The sequence below is a fragment of the Perca fluviatilis genome, chromosome 10 (assembly GCF_010015445.1).
Source record: "Perca fluviatilis chromosome 10, GENO_Pfluv_1.0, whole genome shotgun sequence".
In the NCBI taxonomy this organism is placed as follows: Eukaryota; Metazoa; Chordata; class Actinopteri; order Perciformes; family Percidae; genus Perca; species Perca fluviatilis.
Window position 1 is genome coordinate 25,999,251 of NC_053121.1, and position 24,982 is coordinate 26,024,232.

The 24,982-nt window shown below is 39.7% G+C and overlaps 1 protein-coding gene across 1 annotated transcript in view; it reads right to left on the reverse strand.

Moving 5' to 3' along the window:
• The window catches only part of diaph2 (diaphanous-related formin 2), a 420,870-nt gene that overhangs the window by 161,921 nt on the left and 233,967 nt on the right, over window positions 1–24,982 (reverse strand). Inside the window, 2 exon segments of the mRNA XM_039812941.1 lie at window positions 16,766–16,860; window positions 23,473–23,574. Coding sequence (XP_039668875.1) covers window positions 16,766–16,860; window positions 23,473–23,574 — 197 coding nt within the window.

Here is a 24,982-nt window from a genome sequence, read left to right on the forward strand (position 1 = left end):
TCGAAATGATATATAAACATCTTTTCCTATTCTATTTGCCTGGAAACGCTTCCAACATGCTTGCGTGTCGCGTGAAAAATAGGCGTCGGTCCTATTTCTAGTATGCGCGAGTTTTCAGACGTGTGTGTCACGCAGGCAGTGTGTAAGCTATAACCTGTTAACATGGGAGCCGGAATAAAAAAGAGAGAGAGAGAGAGAGAGAGAGAGACGTGACCGGTGCGTAGAAATACCTGTCCGGTATGAATGGCCAGGCGCACGATCATGCACGTATCTACGCTACACGACACTTAAACATGCGGTATACTCGCCGTAGCCGACCTCTCACGCGCCAGTGGGACGTCATGGGAGCGCCGTAACTGTTTATACTTGCGCGTGGTGGTCGCAACACTAGTTGCAGTCTTCTCCTGGACTGAGGTGGCGCAACTGAGGAAAGGCTACCGACTTTGCAATTTCTACAGACTAGAAGAAGAAGAAGAAAAAGGTAAACAATGGCGGAACTGGCAGCAGCATTGACGTCAATGTTTCGATTTGATTCAATGACCTTTCTTCGTCGGATCAAGCCTTTCATTCACCATAAAAGAGCTCATCTTAACCCAGTAAGTTTACAAGACAGACTTGCAGTCACTCTGAGAGTCCTGGCATCCAGTTATCCTCAAACTCGTCCATGCTTCCTGTTTCCGCTTTGTCGGGCGCCGCTGAAAAAAATTGAGTGGTTCACGACCTCTGGCACTTAAAATCCTGGCGCACCAGCAAGATATACGTCATTTTGGCGTCACATTGGCGCACGGCAGGTTGGCTGCGGCAACTGTAAAAAGGCCTTTACGCGTGCGGTATGTTCCAGCTGTAATAATGTATGTTTCTATTTTCAGTAAAGCTGTGCTTTTGACACTCTACAGTAATTTGTTAGCATGCAGAAAACCATGATGGCATCTACAAACATACATACACACAAAACTAATGTCATTCATTGGATTTGCCATTTCCAAAGTTGCCTTTGTAATTACATTAGGAATTGATTGAAAGTTTTGAGAGAGGTGAAATTAAAACATTTTAAAATGCTACAATTAAACGCATCTGAAAAACACAGACAGAAGAGTAGGTAATGGAAAATCGAATCCACCTTGCGCTTGTCATTTCATGTGTCTGTCATCTTGTTAATTATGAGAGACCCCATAGAGCACAATTGACACAAAGGCAGCACCATATGTGTGGCAATGTGGGAGACTGGGTGATGATGCTGGGCCAGACTCCTCACCACACGCCACCAGACACACACAGCAGTCTAGGAGAGATTACTGGAAGTATGCTAGCAACACTACACATTCATTTACCGCCTTGGGCAAAGATGAAGGCGCTACTTATCAGCACATGAGCCAAGAAACACCATCCACCAACAAAGCAAACTGCAACAGCAACATTTGGTTGTTCAGGTTAAAACCTGGTTAATTCTGCTCAGTATCTTTTTTTCAAAAATAAAAACAAATTGTAGGCTGAATTGGTGAAAAAAAGTGAATATATACAATAATTGGTAAATGCATGTGGCACATTTGCTGGAAAATACAAATTTTTGTTGTTAAATTTGTTGATGAGAGTGCCCCTGCCCTTACACCTTTTGTTGCGAATACAAAGCTGTGATTAATTGATTTGATTGTACAAGTAACAAGCAACTTCATCACAGGTTTGGTTTAGTCAAAAATGTGTGTACCTTATGTCAACCAACAGAAAATGTGCCCAAGAATAGTATGACTTAATGTGTCAACAGAAACTGAAAATGTAAAATGTGCATGGATATCTTTTCAGTATCATGCTCCGTTTTAAGGGTATTTTTTCCCCCCTAAAAATGCTCCCAGGTTCAGTGCACGGCAGTTGCTCTCCTACAACCAAACAACAGTTATGGTCTTCATTTCTGCATGTATTCTTCCTCTGCTGACTGTCACAGTTCAAAAAGCTTTTCAAAGCTCCAGTAGTGTATATTTTTATGCATATCGTTATCTAGCTCCCAAAAACTGCCTTTTGTAAATTCTGGGTTGGATCATTAAAATGTGTATTCAGCTGTCAATCAACCACATGCTCAATAGACAGTTCAGAATCAATTAATCTTTGTACAGTATAGTCAATACTGGTAAAATAATTCCACTACTGCTACCCAGGCAGTGAAAGGTGTACTTGAGGAATGCAAGCCTTTGTGAGGGTAAAGGAGAGTGTAAAAGTAATGAGATACAGGTTACGGTTCACTAAACATTTGTAGAATATGACAGTATCTGTAGGGCTCTCACTTCCATTCTTTGATCTCTGCTGCTGTCAAATAGCTTTCAGTGAATCAAGTGCAGTTTCAAAGCACCTGTGAACCATTGCCAAGTTAATACAGTTTAAAAGGGGAGTATTAGGCATGTATTAGGCACACACTTAACCATACAGTTTACAGCACTGCATGCTGTTAAAACAGCAGGTGCTAATGTAGTGCAAATTAAAAATGCTTTGATATTAAGAATACAACAAATGTCAGTAAAAGTGTGCACTATTCCACACAAATTATAATGCTCCAAAAATGTACATTAAGCCAAGTTGAATTGTAATATTGTTGTGTGGAGCAGGATGGGTAACATGTACCACACCTACTCCACAACACCTACCTTGTGAAATATAATTGGAGCACAGAGAAGCATATTCCCAACAGTAATGTCAAAATGATGAAGAAAAAAAACAAGAAAGCTTTGGATATAGTCTAAGACATGTCAATCGATAAAGCTTTTCTCAGAGCAATAACGTCCTTATTAAACTGGGTTAAATAAAGGAGAAAAGAGAGAGAATCACCTGAAGTCTACAAGATGATCCTCTCTGCTAGGCCTATGGGAGGTCTACAATAAAGACAAAAGAACAGCCATGTCTACTATGTGCTTGACAAATGTGATTTTTCTCCTTTTAATTGATTTCCTCCTCAATTTTGGAAGACAGAGAACCATGTGGTGTTCTGCCCATGCTTTGTGATGAGAATCAACATCTCCGTGCCGCGACACCACAGCAGGCTCCCTATCAGGCTCATGGCAAATCAGTAAAGACTTCAGTTTGAATCAATAACAAAGTAATAGACAGACAGCAAGACAAGAACCTTAAATTCCAAAACCAACACTTGACAGTTCCAAAAAAGACATTATGTAGAATTTCAAAAGATTTTGTTCAAACTAAGCTTAAGAGTCAAAAGAGAAAAAAAGTACTTTGCACAATAGGTTGGGGTGTGTAGACAGGATCCATCGTAAACAAAAGGTTACAACCACAGCACTGGAAACTACTGAATATGTGAAACAAAGGCTAGCAAGTTATTGTTTTTTACGAGAATGGGGACAGTTTTGACACATAATGGGAGTTAATTTTACGTTTCTCGTCTGAATATGTTGAATTTATGAAAAAATAAAAAAAAACGTGTAATATGAAATTATATGTAAATCATTTACAATAACAATACAGGTTTTATCTTTAAAAAAAAATTTCATTAATATAAGCAGACGTCTTCAACATTTAACCTCAACATTAGAGGAGAACTTACAGATGAAAACAAACAATAAATGGCAAATCTTGTCTAACAGGTAAATATGTTAAACAATGGACATCAGTTATATAGGACATTGTAGTCTTACAGAATCTAAACCCTGCCAAACAGCACAAACACCTCAAATCTCAATATGAGCAAAGCTACAGTGACAGGCTGACAGGCAACAAACTGAGTGTGACAGATTCTAAAATCGCATTAAAACTAAATGAGAAATGCAGTTTGAGAGAAAGACACAAACGCAGTGAGAGGGAGGGAAAGAGGTTGAGAGAGAGAGATAGAGGGGGGATGGATTAATTTAAGGGTTGAGGCTGGAAAATCTGACATACTTACTGTGACATTAAATGTGTCTTTTAGAAGGAAATGTGGAGGATATGTTTTTCTTTTTTTAAATGTGCACACCTGAGCACTTACATTTGCCATGAAAGGTGTGAAGCAGGATTAAGAGGGAAAATAACCCAGCAAATAAGGGGTTCACATAGAGAAATAAAAGAGATAAACAGGGAGATAGATTTGGTGAAGAAAGAGACAAGGGGCCCTATTTTAACGATCTGAAACGCAAGTATCAAACGCAAACGAGCGTGGGTGGGCATCTTTCTGGCGCTGTTGGATATTTGACTGGTGGATAAATCTTAACTCTAAATGCAAATGGGTTGGTCTAGGCGTAGCTAGTGGTGTGGTTTAGCGTAGCGGAAAATAAACAATCAGAGCGTCATCTCACATTCCCTTTAAGAGCGAAGGCGCGTGGTTCGTTCCATGGCAGATTGCTATTATGACGGCGGATTTGCCTGGCGCACGCCAGCGGGAGCTGTCCAGGTTGCGGCAAAGTAATAAATGCCCCGTCTTGACCGGGTGGCGATGTTGCTGCCCCTCTCGGGCGCATCTCCTCAAGTCTGGAGAGGATTGCTGCAGCCATGGAGCATGGGCCTCCAAACACACCACCTGCACCTGTTGTGCCCCTTCCTCTTCCCCCCACTCCATCTCCGTCCACCCGCTCCACCAGGAGCGCATCGCGCATTACTCCCGGACCAGATTCCGCCGGAGTGTCCAATCTCGCCGTAGCTCAACATCACGTCTCCTTAAGTCCTCTAATATTTCCTCATTTATGTCATCAACACATCCATGATTCATGGAAATGTGTAAAACACAACAAGCCACAAAGAATGCTGCGACTTTTTGAGGACTGTACTGTAAAGTGCCTCCTGGACCAAACACCTGAAGTGCATTTTCAGTAATATTTTTCTTTGTAATTATGTATGGTTTGCAAAAATGGGAACTATTGCGTCCGTGTAGATGAGAGAAGTGTATGCGCGTTGTGCACACTTACATTATGGCCAAGCATGCGCCCCTAAAATAGCATCTGAATAACGCGCTACTGACTTTAGACCAGGTTTTTCCTGGTCAGTGGCGGAATTGTTTTCTGCAACTGCAAAATATCACCAGATAACGTTTGCGCCGGAACACGCCTCCTCTTTTCGCTGAACCGCCCCCTGGAGCGCAAATACATTCCCTAATTTACCGACGTACGTCTGTGGAGGGAAAAGTCTGCTGTGCGTCGGGTGCAAAATAGGAATGATACATGCGTCAGTGTGTACAAAGGCAATTGCGCTGAGTGCAAGATAGGGCCCAAGAACAGAAAGGAGTAACAGAGACAGAAAAGAAAGAAACAAATAAAAAACAGAAAGAGATAAACAAAGTGTTTGAAGCTTATTCAACTCTAACCTGAATCTATTGTGGGCCCCCAGGACTTAGAGATGAATCTAGCTTTTACATATTAACTGCAAGGGGAGTATGCCTCATAATGCACATATTATAATTTATTAACATAAACTTTGATAAAAACCTAATACATGAAGACAAGGTACAAGCAGAGCATTGTCTTAAAAAAACAAACTTGTCAAGGTGGAAAAAAGGGGATGCACTTCACTGCACTGCATTGAGATCATCTCTCATTTGGGATTATTCTTCTTTGACAATGTCTCATACAGTCATCCTAATACAGTGCTGGTATATAATGAGGCTGTCAATCAAATAAGAAGAGAGCTAGCATGCAAAGCAGTAATAGAAATTAATTTGTTTGTGGAGTCTGCTGTCTGAGAGTGTCTCTGTGAGTGATGTGCCATCTGTCACAGAAACAAAGACACTAAATTGGAGAGTGAAAACAGAAAACAAATTTTGCTCAGTTAAGAAAATACAGCACCCAGTGTGCCTGAGGAGACACTGCATGGACTCCACCTAATCAAAATGTAACTGTTGTGCTGTATTGTGCATAAACTTGTCTGTGTGTGGGTGTGTGTATGTGTGTGTGCCTCCGTATGTGCGTGCGTGCGTGTGAGCTTTTAATCAATATTCAACCTGGGGACAGAGTACCTGACCTGTAGCCAAAGATCAGCAGTGTGGTGATGATAAGTGCAAAGAACATGTAGTACCTTGGGTCCTGGCCATCAATTTCTGAGGCACATTTGATATTGCACCAAGCCTTGCCTCTCTTTTCCCTGCCTTTACTTTGTTTATTCTAATACTTCTCCTCCTTTTCCTTCTTATTTTTTCAGCCCCACCAAATCACCATAATGTATTTACCATTTCATTGTTAAATTAGCATTTGATGCAGAAGAGAGTTATGTGCTGTGTGCCAAAATAAACCACAATTAAGCCCAAGGAGGACCCAATTTCTCCTGCTTAAGCTCTAATCCAACAGGCCCAATGCAAAGCCATACTTATCACCTTGCCCCACATGTGCATTTTTACACCATGCAAATGATGCCCGACAATGTGCCAGGCTGCTACAATCACCTGTTGTTACAGCGGAGAACAAAGGCTGGCATGGGCACTGCCAGACCCTGCAGCCAATGAGCTGCCACGTGTAATGATGGGTCCCATGCATATGAATGAGCATCGTGGTGATCTGGGTGATTGACAAGAGAGATAAACAATAATAACAAGCATGGCTAGTACGAAGGACTCCTGTGAGACCTGGCGGAAAGGTTGTTGCCATGGCGAGGTGAAGAGAAGTACTGCAAAGCCGAAAGCTGACAGCGCTGGGGTTTACTGTGAGACAACGTAGTCAGTGTGTATTATGATTTTCTGGGACACACTATGTAATTAGTCATTTTAAAAGAAGGGAACATTATTATTTTTTAATATATAGGTATATCTGAAAATAATGAGAAAGAATATCCACGTATGCATTTCCTGAAGGGCGGAACTGTATGGAGCTTATTTTACATACAAGGCCCAATTGGGCAGATACTGTCCCTGCAGAATCCAATTTATTTGGATGACAGCCACTGTGGTATTGTATTCATAGTTTGAAATTATATTAAATAAAACACAGCCACATGAATGAAACAAATGTAATTTAAATGAGTGTTCATACTACAACAGCACATTTAATTTAGGTAGGGAAGGCAGACATACCGCACACCACAAAAAGTCTGCAATAATAACAGATTTTTGAGAAAAGAAATGCATTTTGGAGTCATGATATTGTGGCTGTAGTAAAAGAGAACTTAGCATAGCTGTTGCTATATGTGGCAGTATACAGAGAGCAGACCTACCAACCTGTACGCATTTTGCGTAGTAGATACGCATTTTGACATCTAAATACGGTGATACGATTTGTCACTTTAAACTACGTGAAAATCAGGTGACTGCTTTGAGTTCACTCGTTGACGTGCAGTAGCCGTCTCAGTCTAGTAGGTGGCTAAAACCTATGGCTAAAACAGCGTAGCAGCCACGAGCATGCTGGGAAAAAAAAACTAAATAAGAAGAGTTCGACCAATCACACCGTCGGGTTCCTTCCTCTAATGTCAAGCGGGGATATTGGCTACTGATAGTAATACGAAAGCATCACATGCAAGTGTTATTCATTCCTCTCTCATTCCGTTTAGTTTGGTTGGTTTCCCCAAGGGAGGACGGTGCTTGCAAAGGTAAACGGATTTGATGTAGAAAGGTGAAATTGTGAAATTAATTAATAACTTTGGAGAAACATTATTTATTTATATTATTATTAATAAAGCCTTGCATTTGGTATACAAAGTCTTGAATTTCGTTACAAAGGTCTTATATATGTTTTGCCTTTTCCTAGGATTAAGTTCATACCGTAACAAAATTAACTGTTACTAATGTAGGCTAATTAAAAACTGACCGGAGCCCATCGCTGGACGCACCGGAGGACCGAGACACAAAGTAAACACGCCTGTCTGCCCGGTACCGGGGGGGTTAGCGGTTAAACTGAGCGGAGAATGTGCGGAATGTGTTGGTGTCTGTCGGACCTTGGCTGGCTGCTCGGCGCCTTCAGACAAAGCTCAAGCTAACAGACTATGGCTTATTAGCTAGCCAAAACCGAGCGGTAACATCTGCAAAGATTGGCTCTATGAGCACATTAATCTGCTCGGTGTGTGTCTTATAACAAACAGAGCGAGCAGCCGGCGGACTCTAACATCTGTTGATCCGTGCAGGACTTCACTGTGAGCGGACTGTTTAGAGACAATGTGACCAGCAGGTAACGTCAAAGGTTATCTGCTACTGTAGCAGAGCTGCAAGTAAACGCTGAACTGAGCTGTGTGTTTTCAGTGTTAAACACTTCTGCAGGTATTCATGCACGACTGTTGTTAGTGATTTCCAGAGGTGGAAGACTTAGTCAGATCATGTATTTCAGTACAAGTAGGAAAAACTGTTGTAGAGTTACAAATTACTTGTCAGTTACAAGTCCTGCATTCAACATCTTCCCTAAGTAGTACAAAAGTATTATCAAAATATACTTAAAGCTTAACTCGAGCCAAAATGCAACCTAGGGTCTTTTTGTGAATGTACCCGAGTCAAACTTTCGTTTAAAAGCATATTTAGGACAGAAGAGCCACTTTTTAGATTTACTGTATTTTCATTTGGGAGTGATAGGGGAACTTTTATGCTAGCCTCAAAATCGCTATTTTTAAAACACTAAGAAGGCTCGACACAACATGAGACTTTGCTCAAAGTATCACCAGGGGCTCTACACCTTAACGAAAAGCATTGACAGCATTGTTTGTGTGCCCAGAGTTTACTAAAAAGAAAGGTTTTGAACAACTCACCGTAGCTCTTGTTGTTTCCGGCCGCTACCACCTCAGCAGTCAAAAAAGGGTCGATATCCGAATGCGAATTAATATATGAGGCTCCTTTATCAACTACAAGGTCAATATTGTTTTTCAATAACATCAAAACAACAAATTATCCATGCATTTATATGGAACTAAGCTTTAGGAGCTTTCAATCTTTACTCTCCTCCCTGTTATGTTGCATTCGGGAATCAACTGTTTTTGACTGATAAAATGGCTGCGGCCGGAAACAACAAGAGCTACTGTGAGTTGTTCAAAACCTTTATTTTTATTAAACTCTGGGTACACAAACAATGTTCTCAATGCTGAGTTCATGTGTAGAGCCTCTGGTGATACTTGGAGAAAAGTCTCATGTTGTGTCGGGCCTTCTTAGGGTTAGCTATTTTGAGGCTAGCATAAAAGTGCCCCTATCAAATTCTATCTATTCAAAAGGCCATTTGACCGAAAAACAGTAAATCTTAAAAGTGGCGATTCCGTCCTAAATATGCTTTTTAATGAAAGTTTGACTCAGGTACATTCACAAAAAGACCCTAGGTTGTATTTTGGTGAGAGTTACGCTTTAAAGTACCAAAAGTAAAAGTGCTCATTATGCAGTGTAATATATTTTATTTTATTGGATTATATTATGATCAAATTAATTGTATTAAATATGACGGACAATTTAAATAAAATGTTTTATTTAATTCAAGTAGCCTACTTGAACATAATTATTTTCTAGGGTTTAAAATGTATATAGATTTAATGGCACATTTTTTCCGCGTGCGTGCCGCCGTGTTCATGAACCAGAACTTCGACAATAAATTAGTAAGTTGCTACTCAAAAAAGTTTTTCAAGGTTGGCAGGTCTGCAGTCTGCAGATAGTTAGAAGCTCCATTATTTTCACTTCATTGGAAGTGAAAATATGTATATACAGTAGGTGTTGGTTTGACCCATCAATATGTCCTTACATATGGTATAATGACTACACAAATGTGCACATGATGCGACACAAATTCCTGTTCAACTATATTACTGTATGTTTGCAGTATTACATAATTTTTACATTGACATGATTTCCATGCTGAATAAGGTCGTTCAAAAATCAGTGTAATATGTGGAACATCCTACTGCTCATCTTAAATCATAAATTAATACTTAAAAGCCTGGTATGTCAACCAGACCTGGTATGTCAACCAGTAAGTACTCAAAATGATTTACTCAAGACATGCTGACTTTAAATACAAGATATGCTGGACACTTCACTGCATTTCTTTGATATTCTTATATGTGTATTTGCACACAACATAGGGCACTATAATTACAAATGAATAGCGGTGGTGCAGTGTTAGTCATTAGCCTTTCCTTTTGAAAAGGAGATGGGGTAATATAAAATACACTGGCAGACATTAAACATTAAGAAGCTACTCTGATATTCTGCAAAACAAGCCCCCAGGGCCATATCATCCGCTGACAAGAGTTAGCTTACCACACACACCAAAAACTGGGCGTGCTTAAACATTTAGTGATGACTCCCTCATTTCGAGCAGCTAGATCACATGGCATGTTCTGTAGGGGTGGGGAAAAATAGCTAGCTCTGCAGCAGCCTACAAAACTGCTCTTATGGTTTGTTTGAAATAAATCCTCAGTCTGTGTGTGAATTTCTATGTCAATTCACTACACTCTCTCTCTCTCTCTCTCTCTCTCTCTCTTTCTTTAGCTACATGGAAGTAGTTCAGGTCACCTTGGCCTGTGGGCCTGCATCTTGAAATCCTAATCTCAGTGTTATAATGCACAACTTTTCATTATCACTCATTAAACATAATTTACATTTCTGCCGATACCATTTATCCACTTATTTGCATTTTTAAAACGCACATATTGCTTGCTATACATTTAACACTTACGACTTTATACCCATGGAAAACATTTAAAGCACTAGAGTGCAAGCTTTGTTTACAATAATTGGATCAAGTGTTACAATAGAAGAATAGTTTGAATATTCCTGCACCCACACCCACTTACAAGACTTGTAAGTATTTCTGTCACACAATTTATTTAGGGTTAAAGTCAAGCACTTGTTTAAAAAGATATAGTAGGTTAAGTGCACTGGAAAACCCTGTTCCCAAACAAGAAAATCCTGACAAGCCCGAAGACATGGACTTGATGTGGGGTAATTTTTTATCAAGTGCAGCAGAAGTCTGAATTTGAATAACTTCCCTGTGTATATTTTGATGTAACTTTTGAACTTCAGTGGCCGACTTAAGTTGCCAACAATAAATCCTTCGTGATTGTGCATTAGCTCTAATAAACTGAGGTCAATGTAGTGATGAGCTTTGATGTGACATGGTTATGAGCCATAATTGGACATCACAGGGACTCACTGCAACCATTACTATATATAGAGCATGAAGAACCTTGCCCTGCTTTTGCATGATGGAGGTAGAAAAGCTGATTAGACCTTAAAAATCTCATATTTGTCTTGGGGGCATTATACGAGGGTTTGAATGTATTGTTGGAAATTAAAAAATGTGTAAACTGTTATTTCATTGTAACATCTCCCAAGATATGCCAATTATGCAACGAGGGAATTCAAGGTAGTCCAGCAGAATAATCGTACAACAAAAATAAGAAAAAAGTGGCAAGACAAAAGAAGAATCTTGGAGAGCAAACTTGCTAAACTTTAATCTCTATTCCTTGAAACCATCACAACTTAATCACGACTCCTTTGGAAAAAAGTTTCTCCCAGAGACTGCAAACCATGTGTTATAAAAAAAATACCAACATTGGCAGCCACTTGTACTTAGATAAAGATTTTCCAGAGACCATTTCCACAACAGAAAAGGGTTTTCAGCAGTGCTTTATTGTCAAAATGGGTATCTTAGTTAACGTTTTCAGCCACCTTGAAATGGAAATTCCAACATAATATGTTACACGCTTAAAGTAATTTGGTCTAAACTGTCACTACAGTTCCAGAATATGCAATAATTTCCTACGATACATCTCCTGACCAAATTGTGAAAATGATTCAGTGCATAAATATTTCACTCTTAGTTAAAACTACTTAGGCAGATAAACCTTCAAATTATCTCTCACTCTCTCAATTGGAACATAATGAGGATGAAGGACATAATGTATGACGATCCAATTATAATATATTTAATGCTATTTACATTATTTTCCACTTCCACTTACTGTTGCCGATAATTTAGCGTTGTTGATACTTTTGCTCATCTTCATAATGTGTGCTTTTATAATAATGTGCAACAGCTGGACTAACACTGCTGCTGAACTGAATGTAAAACACTGACAAATCCAAAACATGAGCATTGCTCTACATTACAACAAAAAAACTAAATTATGTGGGCTGTGTTTAAAAAATCTTAGGTAAGTAATGACACTGTTACAACATAATAATATGAATAATATGGTAATGAATAAATGTCATAAGACACCTTACACTTCTGTTCTCAGCCTAATACATCATAGTAACCTTGCCAGTGAACTATTATGAGCAACCCACTGCATGTGTACAAGTTGATTACACCATAAACTATTCAAGTTTACACGTGCTAATTAATAATCTGTCCATTGTTTGGCCTCCTTGTGTTCTATTGGCAGGAACTGTAAGGGCATTGGACCAAATACCATTAGTATGCCGGTTAAGCCTTCTCCCTGAGGCAAAGAGGCTTTTGGGACTTTTGGAGAAATCAAAATATCAAAGGAGAGCCAACTCAAGTCAATGACAGCAAGGTCGCAGGCATAGCCACATGATAATATAATATAATTTAATTTAATATAATATTTAATAATATTCCCTTTATTTGCCAAGTACATTTACACATAAGGAGCAGTGGACAGCCATAGTCTTGTGCCCAGGGACCAACTCCAGTTGTAATGCCAGTGCATAAGTCAAGGGGATGGCAGCATTAGGGTTAGGGCTAGTTTATGGAGATAGTGTCAGACATCATGATTTAAACTATGTGAGTGAGGTATATACACTTAGCCAGGGTGCTACTAAAAAGAACTTGGTGTGTTGGACGTCCTGTAGTGCCAAAGCAAACGCAAACACAATGCAACCAGGACCCTGAAGCCCAGAGCGCACGTGCCTGACTCTTTCACACAAAAACACCGTCTACAGAACCTTCCCATGTCGCTTCTGTTGCCAGCCAACAATAGCAATGAAAAGCTTTGTCAGGCTGTCAGCCCTTTAAAAGCAGACCTTTGCCAAGCTTTCTGAGGCTCAATGTGTTTTCATTGAGCCAACGTTCATTATTGTCTTTCATTGTCCTCTTCATCTCATTGTTATACAGGGTATCGTAGTGGGGTGGCTCTGATGTCTTTTGGAATTTGATGAAGCTGACCTTATACACAAAAGTGACCTCTGTCCACTAGCTCTATGAATATTGTAGGCAAATGAGATGGAGAAAGAAAGGGTGAGAGAAAGATTGCATGCAAACGTGTTTGCACATGTGTATAGACCTTACACACATGAACTGGGTGGATGATAAATGACAGAATTGTGCAGGGACTAGAAGACAGCGGGGATAACTGACACTATCTATCCATTTGCATGTGCTGAATGTATGTTTGTGCGCTAGTCGCATGGACATTAAAATAAATAAAATTGTGAAGATTCATATAGAGTGTGGATGAATGGTGAGAGCCAGGACTGTCTGCCACCATTCAGGGATGTGTACATCATCTCTGAGGCGCTGATGGGCCCTAATGCAGAATAAGGAGAGCCAATCAACTCCTATCTATCCACTCTGCCAGGGTGACACATTGTAGGGGTACTTCAAGGCCAGCGCACTGCCACATTCTGCTGACAAATCATTACATTAGACATGTCGACTGAGAAAGAAGATAATAAGATTGAGTTACAGAGTTTCAGATGTGTTATGAACACCTCTTCCTTCCATTTTCACTATTACCTCCATTCATCAGTAACCCGCTTGATGGTCACTCGTCTTTGCAAAATAATGCAAAGGGAGAAATTTGAACTGGCCAGAGTTATGTCTTGTTTTATTTTCAATTTTCAATATTTCAGTATCAAGTGATACACAACCACTTAAAACCGAGCCATTGTTTATCAGATCTCGTCATCAGAGGACATGAATACAGGAGAGCTTTGTAAAACTGCCAAGTACAGTACAGTAGCACTGTTTCAAGGTTGGGGTATTCATTAATGCCTAACAATTTGTATAAACTGATAAAAATTTTCAGAAAAGCATGGATATCAAACCAACAACATATTTACCACCTTTGTTACAAAACAGAGTGATTCTATTTAACTACTGATAGTGGTTCCTGTGTCAATAAAAGTTGCAGCAGTAGTTTATTCAGAAACTATACAGCATTTTTATGTTTGCCATCAAATTTGTCATGTCCCAGTAATAAGTCCTTTTTGTTTGGCAAACCTATTTTAAATGTTTTAATTGCTCAGTGCAAAAGCAACAGGTGGCACCAAGCTATAAAAACTACAACTGCAAGAACACACTACTACATTACTTGGCTGATAAAGGTCAATATAGGTTTCATCTCGCATATACCTTTTATTTAAATATGTTCATTTGCTTCTTTCTTTCACCATTTCAACTCCATTAATTATTTACTTTAATTGTATGTGCACAGATTCGCCCACTCCTTCTTACATTAGCAAGATGGTAAATGCACTTCCTTTTAGTATTTCCGAAGCCGTGCAGACGCATCCTTCTACTCTGTATGTATGTGCAGTTGTCCATGTGGATAAATGGTGATTGGCGTGTGGCTGAAAGTGGGTGGTGTAGAGTGATTAATCAGCATAATGAGTGTAGATGAGCACTGTGCAGATGGAGCCCACACTCAGGACTGTGTCACACAGCAGGAAGTCTCTTTGCGCCACTCCAGTGCCTCCTGTATAGCTCCAACTGTATTTCTTAGGCGTGTGTCGCTTGCTTCCTTGTTACATTTGTGAGCTCATATCTGCATGATTTCTACAAACATTTAACTCTTATTTCACCAGGAAGGTTGTTTAAGTATACAATGGCTGACATTTTCATATCATCTTGACTTTTCTTACCAGATGGCCAAAATCTTCTATCCGCATAATCATTTCATATCTCGATAATGCATTGTGTCCATGTCTCCCTCTTACATTCACAAGTATTTTAAAATAAATGGCTGCTTTCCCTTCATCTCTTTTCTTCTGCTTAGTAATATGCTTAAATTCAGTGTGGTGTCTTGTCTGATCTGAGGTCGTAGTCAAATGTACTTTTGTCCCATTAAATGATTACTGGGTTATAATCAAATTCAAAAGGAGAAAGCCTACATTGCCACTCAAAAGTTTCTGAGAAGCCTTCATATACAGTATACACAGTATCTGTTTATGTTTTATTCTCAAGCGATCTACCCATTGTAAATACTCTAACACTGTAAAATATTAGTGAGAGCAAAACTGCAAGGGGAAATTAAAGCTATGGGTGAATTACTATTATTGTTGCACATCTAAACTGAGAAACACTGCAGGTTAACTGAGCAATTATAGGTAAACACTACACTCAAAGGAGGGAAAAACACTGACACGGTATATTGGAAGTAAATAAAAAAATAATTTAAGTGTTGTCCTATTTGTCAAGTCCAGGCTTTACTTTGTCTTTAGCATCATTATCTAACCAGCCGCGACACACTCGCCAGATGTGGGCTCCTTCTGCACCGATAAGTTAACTCAGTTGGTCCTCTCGCCTCCCCATGGACTCTGTGACATTAACTCGGTTCCCAGATGCCTACGCTGACTCACACACTTGTTCTTGTGAGCTTTGTTGAGCCTTCCATCTTTTTTAGCAGCTTTATTGTCATGCTTCACATTTATTAAGGAGGGAGATGGAAGAGGTAATGGTGATAAACGGAAACCCTCACAAAATACAAAATACATGTAGAAAAATAAAACAAATTTTTGTTACTTATCCCTGACCACCTGGCACGCATTGAGTCACATGGATTTTTGTTAAACAAAAAGAGATTGAAGGTTACAGCTGATGCCTGTATCATAGTGACTGCATCACTGAGATTATCTGTGAATGGATTGTGTATTTTATTTTTTTTAATCATCTGTAATTGTTGGTTAGGTTTAGCTATGATTTGTTTATCACAGCCTCTATCAGTACCTTGGTTCAGTGCCAAGGACTTTGAGATTACCTACAGTAGCAGCCTTGAGAAATTAGACAAAGAGTTGCAACTATTCAAGTGTTAAGTACAGTATTGATAAAAGATTGGAGTCGGTGGCTTGGTCAAGGTCAGTTTATTGGTAGCTGTTTGATATTGGATGGACTGGTTCTTTTTCCGGTGTAAGCAAACCAGAATATTGTAAGCCAGTCCAACCATTTGTTGCTTGCTTGTTGGCAGATATACACTATTTCTACTTTGTTGTGGAAAGGCTGAAGGTGGGAAAAGGTCAACACCTTAACTTTCTTCCTCCTTCACAAAGCAGAGGGGGGTCTGCCATCTCATAACGTACACACTGTACTTTCTGCCAGATTGCTAGTCAATTAAAGGTTATCACAGCTCAAAATAATAGTCCTGCAGGGCATCTCTCAAGATGTGTGTTTAACACAAGGACAGTGCAGGAATCAGTTATTAGTGTAATTGAGGCTCACGCTGTCCAGCGATGCATCTTCACCTCAGACACAGCTTTCAATTAAAGCTTTCTGAGACAAGAAAAACAGAAATAAAATTGGAGCAAAAACAAGTAGCCTTTAGGAAGCTCATCAATTATGGTTTAAGACAAAGGCAAGAGGAAAGGAGGGTGGAGTTGGGGAGACTTTGCCAAGCCTTGTCCTTCATCATCTATTATAACAGCATGAATGGGGGGTCTCTATGGTCCACATAAGAATGAGGAGACAGACATGTGCCAAAAACAGACCATACCAGGTGTAAAATGGGGTCACCAATCTGTCCGCCAGACACTGAAATTCAAAAATTATCTTTTCATGTGAACGTGTACAGAAAGTCGCTCTCACCCTCACTGCCACACACACACACATTTTTCAGAGGGTAAAAATAAGTGTGTGTGTGTGTGTGTGTGTGTGTGTGTGTGTGTGTGTGTGTGTGTGTGTGTGTGTGTGTGTGTGTGAAAAAACTAACACACCACACTGCACATCAGTCTTACCTGGATGAGTGATTCGCTCAGTCTTTCCTCGTCTACCTCCAGCACAATGTCCCGGATCTCTTCATAAGGCAGGCGGAACGAGCCCAAGAAAATTGCTGTTGTGATGGAGAGAGAAGAGAGTCATTTCCTCTCCTTTTTTTTATTATACCGCAGGGTTCAAAGAGACATTTCAGCACTCATCACTACTCAAACAAAATGACCACAGACCTAACTTGTCACTTGGAAAAACTAATACACTTTCTGGCCCTCAACAGGATAGTTTGTGTTACCCTGACAAAAATTGGGAAGGAAAACATCAAGATTTAACTGTAATAGAGAAAGGTGCCAAAGTCATATAGCATACAAAGTCTTAAAAGGTGAACCATAATTATAATAATAATAATAATAATAATAGTATGTTAATACATATAAGTCAGTTGTGCTTGTGGTAGCAGTAATGGTGTCATTGGGAGGGCTACAAGGTTTGTTTGGGTGGATACAAGTACATTGCATTTGCCTCAGGGGACAGACAGTCCAGTGGGTGTTTCACTCTCCAGGTGGGGTGCCTACAGTGGAAATTGGAGCTGATAGTGTATCCAGGTGGAAGTCACAGGTGGAGGTTTGGTAATGAGTTGGAGGAGACTCTCTCAACAGCTGCTATACTGCTGCTGCAGAGGGAACCGATGTCTGTATTTGACGTGCAGCACGGAGAGGTAGTGCATCTTTTTTTTTTGTCAATCTATTACTATTTATTCCACAGACGATTCACTGAATTTACTTAAACATAGTCATGACATAGTACAAGTATTGCTTTTGAGGTGAGGTAATAATATCTATCTGTATTTACTTAACATTAACCTTCCTGGCTTCACAGTGTACAGTTTCTGGTGACTCAGGGTTAAGGGTCACTTTATTATCCCCGAGGGGCAATTTGCATTACAGCCAGCAGTAACAAATACCAAATACCAAACAGCAACAAAGAAACACAACAACAGTATAACATAATTAAAATTTGGATTCACAGGATACTATTAACAATGGGGATAACAGCAGGGATGAATGATCTTTTAAATCTCTTCGTCCTGCATCGCGGCAGACTATATCTACGCCCGGAGGGTAGCAACATAAATTCACCCCACAAGGGATGACTCGAATCAGCCAGGATGGCTCTCGCCTTTTTCAAAGATCTGGCCTTATATAGGTCATGAAGGCCATCCAACGGTGTGCCCGGCAATTTTGCTGCACACCTTCACGCGATACCGTGCATTCTATTTTTTCTTTAATAGAAAGTGACCCGTGCCAGCAAATAAAAGTAAAAGTAAGAACTGATTCAATAAAACAAGAGTAAAACATTTTCATAAAAACAGTGTCGACATTGAAACTGCGAAGCTTACGAAGAAAATACATGCGCTGATGTGCTTTTTTACACACAGCATCAACATGGGACTCAAAGCACAGTTTACTGTCGATCACAGTCCCAAGATATTTGTACTGCTGCACTAGTTCAACTGGTTAGGGTTAACTGTACAACTGAAGTTGAACTAGCTTAGCTCATCTTTTTCTTTTTCTGTTGGTAATCTACATTTATATATTTCTTTCCTCATTAGCATGACATCTTCTTGATTGGGGAGTATTTATATCAAATGGATAATACCCAGGAGTGGGGCTAGAAGGGGGGCACCTGGGTGGCATCCGGCCCTCAATGAAATATGATTGCCCCCTCCCTGGTGATTTCCATTGGATCAGAGTACTATCACTAGGCTGCCTGTTCTGCCAATTTTCCCAGCCATTGTCACATGACCAATTAATGTTTCCATGATGACTTTCCAAAATTCTGATACCATGGAACCAGCACTGAATTTTTTTATACAGTACAGGCCAAAAGTTTGGACACACCTTCTCATTCAATGCGTTTTCTTTATTTTTATGACTATTTACATTGTAGATTCTCACTGAAGGCATCAAAACTATGAATGAACACATACGGAATTATGTACTTAACAGAAAAGTGTGAAATAACTAAAAACATGTCTTATATTTTAGATTCCTCAAAGTAGCCACCCTTTGCTTTTTTGATAGCACTGCAAACCCTTGGTGTTCTCTCAATGAGCTTCATGAGGTAGTCACCTGAAATGGTTTTCACTTCACAGGTGTGCCTTGTCAGGGTTAATTAGTGGAATTTATTCCCTTATTAATGGGGTTGGGACCATCAGTTGTGTTGTGCAGAAGTCAGGTTGATACACAGCCGACAGCCCTATTGGACAACGGTTAGAATTCATATGATGGCAAGATCCTATCAGCTAAGTAAAGAGAAACGAGTGGCCATCATTACTTTAACAAATGAAGGTCAGTCAGTCCGGAAAATTGCGAAAACCTTTAATGTGTCCCCAAGTGCAGTCAAGCGCTACAACGAAACTGTCTCACATGAGGACCGCCCCAGGAAAGAAAGACCAAGAGTCACCTCTGCTGCTGAGGATAAGTTCATCCGAGTCACCAGCCTCAGAAATCGCAAGTTAACAGCAGCTCAGATTAGAGACCAGATGAATGCCGCACAGAGTTCTAGCAGCAGACACATCTCTAGAACAACTGTTAAAAGGAGACTGCACGAATCAGACCTTCATGGTCAAGTAGCTGCTAGGAAACCACTGCTAAGGAGAGGCAACAAGCAGAAGAGATTTGTTTGGGCCAAGAAACACAAGGAATGGACATTAGACCAGTGGAAATCTGTGCTTTGGTCTGATGAGTCCAAATTTGAGATCTTTGGTTCCAACCGCCGTGTCTTTGTGCGACGCAGAAAAGGTGAACGGATGGATTCTACATGCCTTGTTCCCACCGTGAAGCATGGAGGAGGAGGTGTGATGGTGTGGGGGTGCTTTGCTGTTCACACTGTTGGGGATTTATTCAAAATTGAAGGCATACTGAACCAGCATGGCTACCACAGCATCCTGCAGCGACATGCCATCCCATCCGGTCTGCGTTTAGTTGGACCATCATTTATTTTTCAACAGGACAATGACCCCAAACACACCTCCAGGCTGTGTAAGGGCTATTTGACCAAGAAGGAGAGTGATGCAGTGCTGCGCCAGATGACCTGGCCTCCACAGTAACCGGACCTGAACCCAATCAAGATGGTTTGGGGTGAGCTGGACCGCAGAGGGAAGGCAAAAGGGCCAACAAGTGCTAAGCATCTCTGGGAACTCCTTCAAGACTGTTGGAAAACCATTTCAGGTGACTACCTCCTGAAGCTCATCAAGAGAATGCCAAGAGTGTGCAAAGCAGTAATCGGAGCAAAGGGTTGTTTTATCCTGTCTAATATATAGATTAATCTGACTGATTGGTCCCCCCTGTGCCACCCCTCTTAAAAAATCCTGGAATCGCCCCTGATCATGTCATCCTTGTTTGATGTCTAAACGCTATACATGTATTAGTGTCTCTTCAATATGTCATATATCCCCTTCATATGAAACCAACAGCTGGATACAAGGTTCTCTTGGGGGAAGGGTTGTCAAAAGTGGTCCTGGGATATATTGTAGATTGCAAACTGAAGTCGATACAGATGGGGGAGAAGAGGCAGGTAAAGAGTGACAGTCTGAAAATCCAACTTTTGCTGCTATCTAGGAGTTGAATCTTTACTTGCTATATGCTCTATCAGTGATGGGTGTGGTCACCCTGCACCTGTTTGCTTATTCCCTTGCTGCATACTAACCTAAATGTGCCAAGTTGAGCAAAGTGGTGCAGGTGGAGGTGTGTTAATGCAGTTTTGGTGCACACTATGGCAAAAGACTGCAACTGCACATCCACCAGTTAAACCATTGTTTAACATTACACAATTAATAAGAGTTCACATTAGTTGCAGTACCTGTAGGCTGCCTTGGGTAGTCACTGTGCTTATAATTAGTTAGCTAACTGTGAACTTTTACTATCACAATTGATCAAAATTATTTAATATATAACACGTTTCAGTGCACACATACTGTAGACTGCTAACACTGGCATAAATCTATTATAAGTATGTGTCTATTATAAGTATGTGTCTATTGCTTCAATATAGATGAAACATCTATATTGAAACATATATATATATATATATATATATATATATATATATATATATAAATAAAAGGATTAGAAAAAAGATTTGTATTCCTATAAACTCAAGTTAACACATTATAAGTTAAATTCCGTCAAACTTATAAAGAGAGTACACTTTTCTGCTTGGTTTATACTGGCTCATACTCTTCTTTTAAACATCAGACGTCTTAAAAATCAGACACTGTCTGGTGAAGTTTGCTTTCACAGGGTACACTTCTGGCCTAAGTTCTTATGAGTATACTTTTCTGAACTCACAGATTTTTTAACATTTCAAGACTACAGTATGTGTAAGCGATTGTTTTATTAAAGATTGCAGAAAAAGAAATGTGTACACCCATATATAAATGTCCAATCTGGCTCCTGCTCCTGTTGTACCACCGAAACTTCTCAAGGCAACAGATTATGTACTGATCGCTAATGATTTAATAATAATAACTTTGTAATAATAACATTGAATAATGTTTTTTAGAATAGAATTGTTCTTGATAGGCCACTCAGATTTAATTGTACAATTAAAAAATGGGTTGTCATTAAGAACTGGGCATTTATTGCTGTACCCAGCTCTATGCTCCTCTATAGTGTGGATCAAGTAATTTAATCTCAATCATGTTCTGTCTCTCAGGTTTAAAATGCTGGATGTTAGAATGTTTACCTACAGTACTTAAAGAAGCCATATATTTTAATTTTACTCAGTGTACTTACTCTTCGGTTTCCTTTCATTCACAACTTCATGGTTTATCCACTAATATAAAGGAAACTGACCACAATTTCGGTCTAATGCTTGTTTCCAACATTTGCTTTGATAGCAAAGTGACTAGGGTAATGTAATCATCCCCAAAGGAGGATCATATAGTCGAAATTGATTTATTTTATTACTGCAAAAAGTAGTCCATGCTATGTATATCTTATGTTATTTTGACAACTACAATTCTCTTTATTCAGGGCTCAGCCACGAGTCAAATGGTCACCTGCAGCTCATTGTAAGAGCTGTTTTTTAAATAGACAAACAGCAGGCAGAAAGACAGACAAATATGTAGACACAATTCATCAGACAGTAGTACTGCATGCATAATCATTATACCAAATACATAAAGTGACACTCGCATCACAATCATTAATTTTGTCCCGCTACCCTTCCCAGTCACTGAACCTTCTATACCAATACATCAAAATTGAAAAGGGAGCTTAAAAGGGTTGTGGAGCAGGCATTGAATATGATCTATGATGCTTCCGTATGTGTCAAGGCTACCCGGGGGAGCTGTGTAGGACCACATGCCTACCACACATTGCCATTCTGGAGGTGAGATTTTCTACACTTATTTTTGCTTCCTGCCGAATTCAAAGCCCATCTGCTGGGGCTGTAATCAAAGATGGCAGTGACACCTATCAACATTGTCACAGCCCATACACACTGGCACATACTCAAATGTGCACACAAGCTCACATGCACACACATATACAGATTTACACACAGACGCTTATATGTCATCCTTATGTTCATGCCACATGCCCCTTCCCGACATCAGCCCCCAATACTTTGCCTGATGAACTCATTCATCTGGCCTCTTTATAGATAAGGCAAGAATATGAAGCCATTGTAAGATATTACAAGCACACAGGAAGGGAATTGGTTGGAAGCACAAATAATTGCCCATGTTTCTGTGATGTGTGTGCATCCCTCAGCTTATTTTGACATAGTAGTTTATTCCAGTCCTCATCCATGGTGTACAGGAATGTATCCACCTAAACATATACTCATCCCAGTCTACAGTATGCCATTGCATAACCCTCTATTTGTCCTTCACAAAGAAGAAAGGTAAGAAAAACATGGATAAACAAAGAGGATGGAGTGCAAGGTGGGTGACCTGTAATCTTAGCATTTGACATGCATATTTCATGAGGTGTTATCATCTACATTGTTTCTCTGGGGTAAGGGTTATCAAGGCTGCTGATGAAATCCCAAAGAGTTGGGGAAACTGCTCTAGCCACCAATCAAAACAAGGCTGCCATGGATTTGGGATCAAATATGTTTAAATTGAAGAGAGAAGGTGCAGGGGTTGAGCTGTTAGTGAAATTCTAAGGCAGAGAGTTTTTGTAGAGCATTTGCATCAAACCAGAAATGATCCCCAACCAAAAAACCTTTCCTTCCACAACACCAAAATAAAGGAACGGTTGGAGGATGAGATAAGAACTGCACACCAGTATCAACTACACATTTAGTCCACTTAGGCTCCTGGGGATTCAAAAAACTTACTGTACATGTAGCTTTAGTGCTCAGTTCTAATAGGAATTTGCTTTACACATGAAAACAGACAGGGAGCTTGGTGACAATCTATATGCACTTGTAGTGACCACTAAACAACTGCCAAGAAAACATTTCCCCAAAGGTCTCAGTTAAACACTATCAATGCAGAGGGCTTTCTACTGTTTGTTTCCCACAAACAGCTTTGTTGAGCAGTTCATGGGGGTATGAAAAGGCCTGGGGTGTCATGGAAAATAACATTGACATTCCTGTCATAAAAGGTCATGGTTAAAAAGAATATAGTACTGCATGAACTAATGGTGTTAAACATGTTGTTATTGGCTGTAAAATACATATACAATACATAAAAAAAAACATAACAGTATATACTTACAAAGATTCTGTGCTGTTTTTGCATCCAGAATGCGAAGCTCTTTTGCCTTTTTCTTGAATTGTTGCATTCTGTCATCAGTCTCATCTTTCACGTCTTTTTTTACTGCAGGAAAAACAAAACAACAATATTTTTTAAATCACTACAGTAAGTCAACATTTTTGTAATTATATGCAATGTAACAAGACTGTACAGCATGCCACTTAATCAAAATGTTACAGTGACTGCTTTCAGCACTTCAGAAAAGCAAGAATTAAATGATATCCAAAAGAAAATTCAAAACTTCCAACAACAAAGTGAAATAAATAATGTACATACATTAGAATTTAAATACATCTATGTATATTAAAGCATAAGCTGCCAGGCAAAGATGTGTATGACAGCAACAGATGGCATAAAGCAATTAAAAACTATAGTTTCCCTATCAGAAAACTTCAGCATTTGACAGCATACTCGTCTTAATAAAAAGCAAAAACAAACTAGCTACTCTTTTAGCTACTACTTGTGAAATATTTGGTAGGCCATTTATCCGATCAACCTTTTGATGCATCCTACATTCAAATAATACACTAATAAAATGTTTCAGTGTAAAATTACAGCCATCCTTGAATATCCAGTATTAAACAAGTTGATATATCAAATACATACACCACAATTGCACTCATATACCATATTGCTAAAATGAGCTAAATGGCAACATTACAATTATTTTCTTTATATCCAGCCTTGCATTCGTAAGGCCACTGCACATGTGGTATAACATCGACTTGCTGAAAGGCAGATGTGAATGATGCCAGCCACCTTCAACATTACGATATAACATATCGTGCAATATCATTAGCCTTAGAATCAGAGCACAGTCCTGAATTGTTTGTGTGCCAACATTTCTGTCATTGTGACAGTGGGTAGATGGTTGATAAGCACAGCTCCTTCCCTTAGGCCCTCTCTGTCAACTCGCTAGAGCCAAGGAGATAATTGTGTTACCCCTTATAATCCCAGAAAATGGCATTAAGTCACTGTGACTGAGCACAATAGACAAATTGGTCCAAGAATGAAAAGACCTTTGTTTTCATAATGGAGACATTATTGAGGCCGCACTCTGGGGAAACACCATATTTCAGCGTGTATTACTCTTCACTTACACTTCAATATCACCAAGCGCTAAACATATACAGCAGGTGCCCATGTAGGGAACAAAATGTCAACATTCTGAACTGGAAAACAGTACTGAAGAAGACAGAGGAAGAAGCTGCATGAGAAAGACAATTCCTTAGACCCTCCCCTTTCCTCCCAATGGTTTATGGGAGAGGCAGCACACTGTGTTGCTAATCATCAAAACTGCTCTATTTAAGCCCAAGGTGGGAGTCTCCCAGGAAATCTAGAACAAACAATCTGTTCCCTTAGCGCTGGCTTGCATATTTGAAGAAACAATCAAAGAGGCAACATCTCCTGGGCAGCCAGGAGAAGGAATGCTGAAGGCACCTGCCTAACTCTAGTGCTTTCTGTCAACATA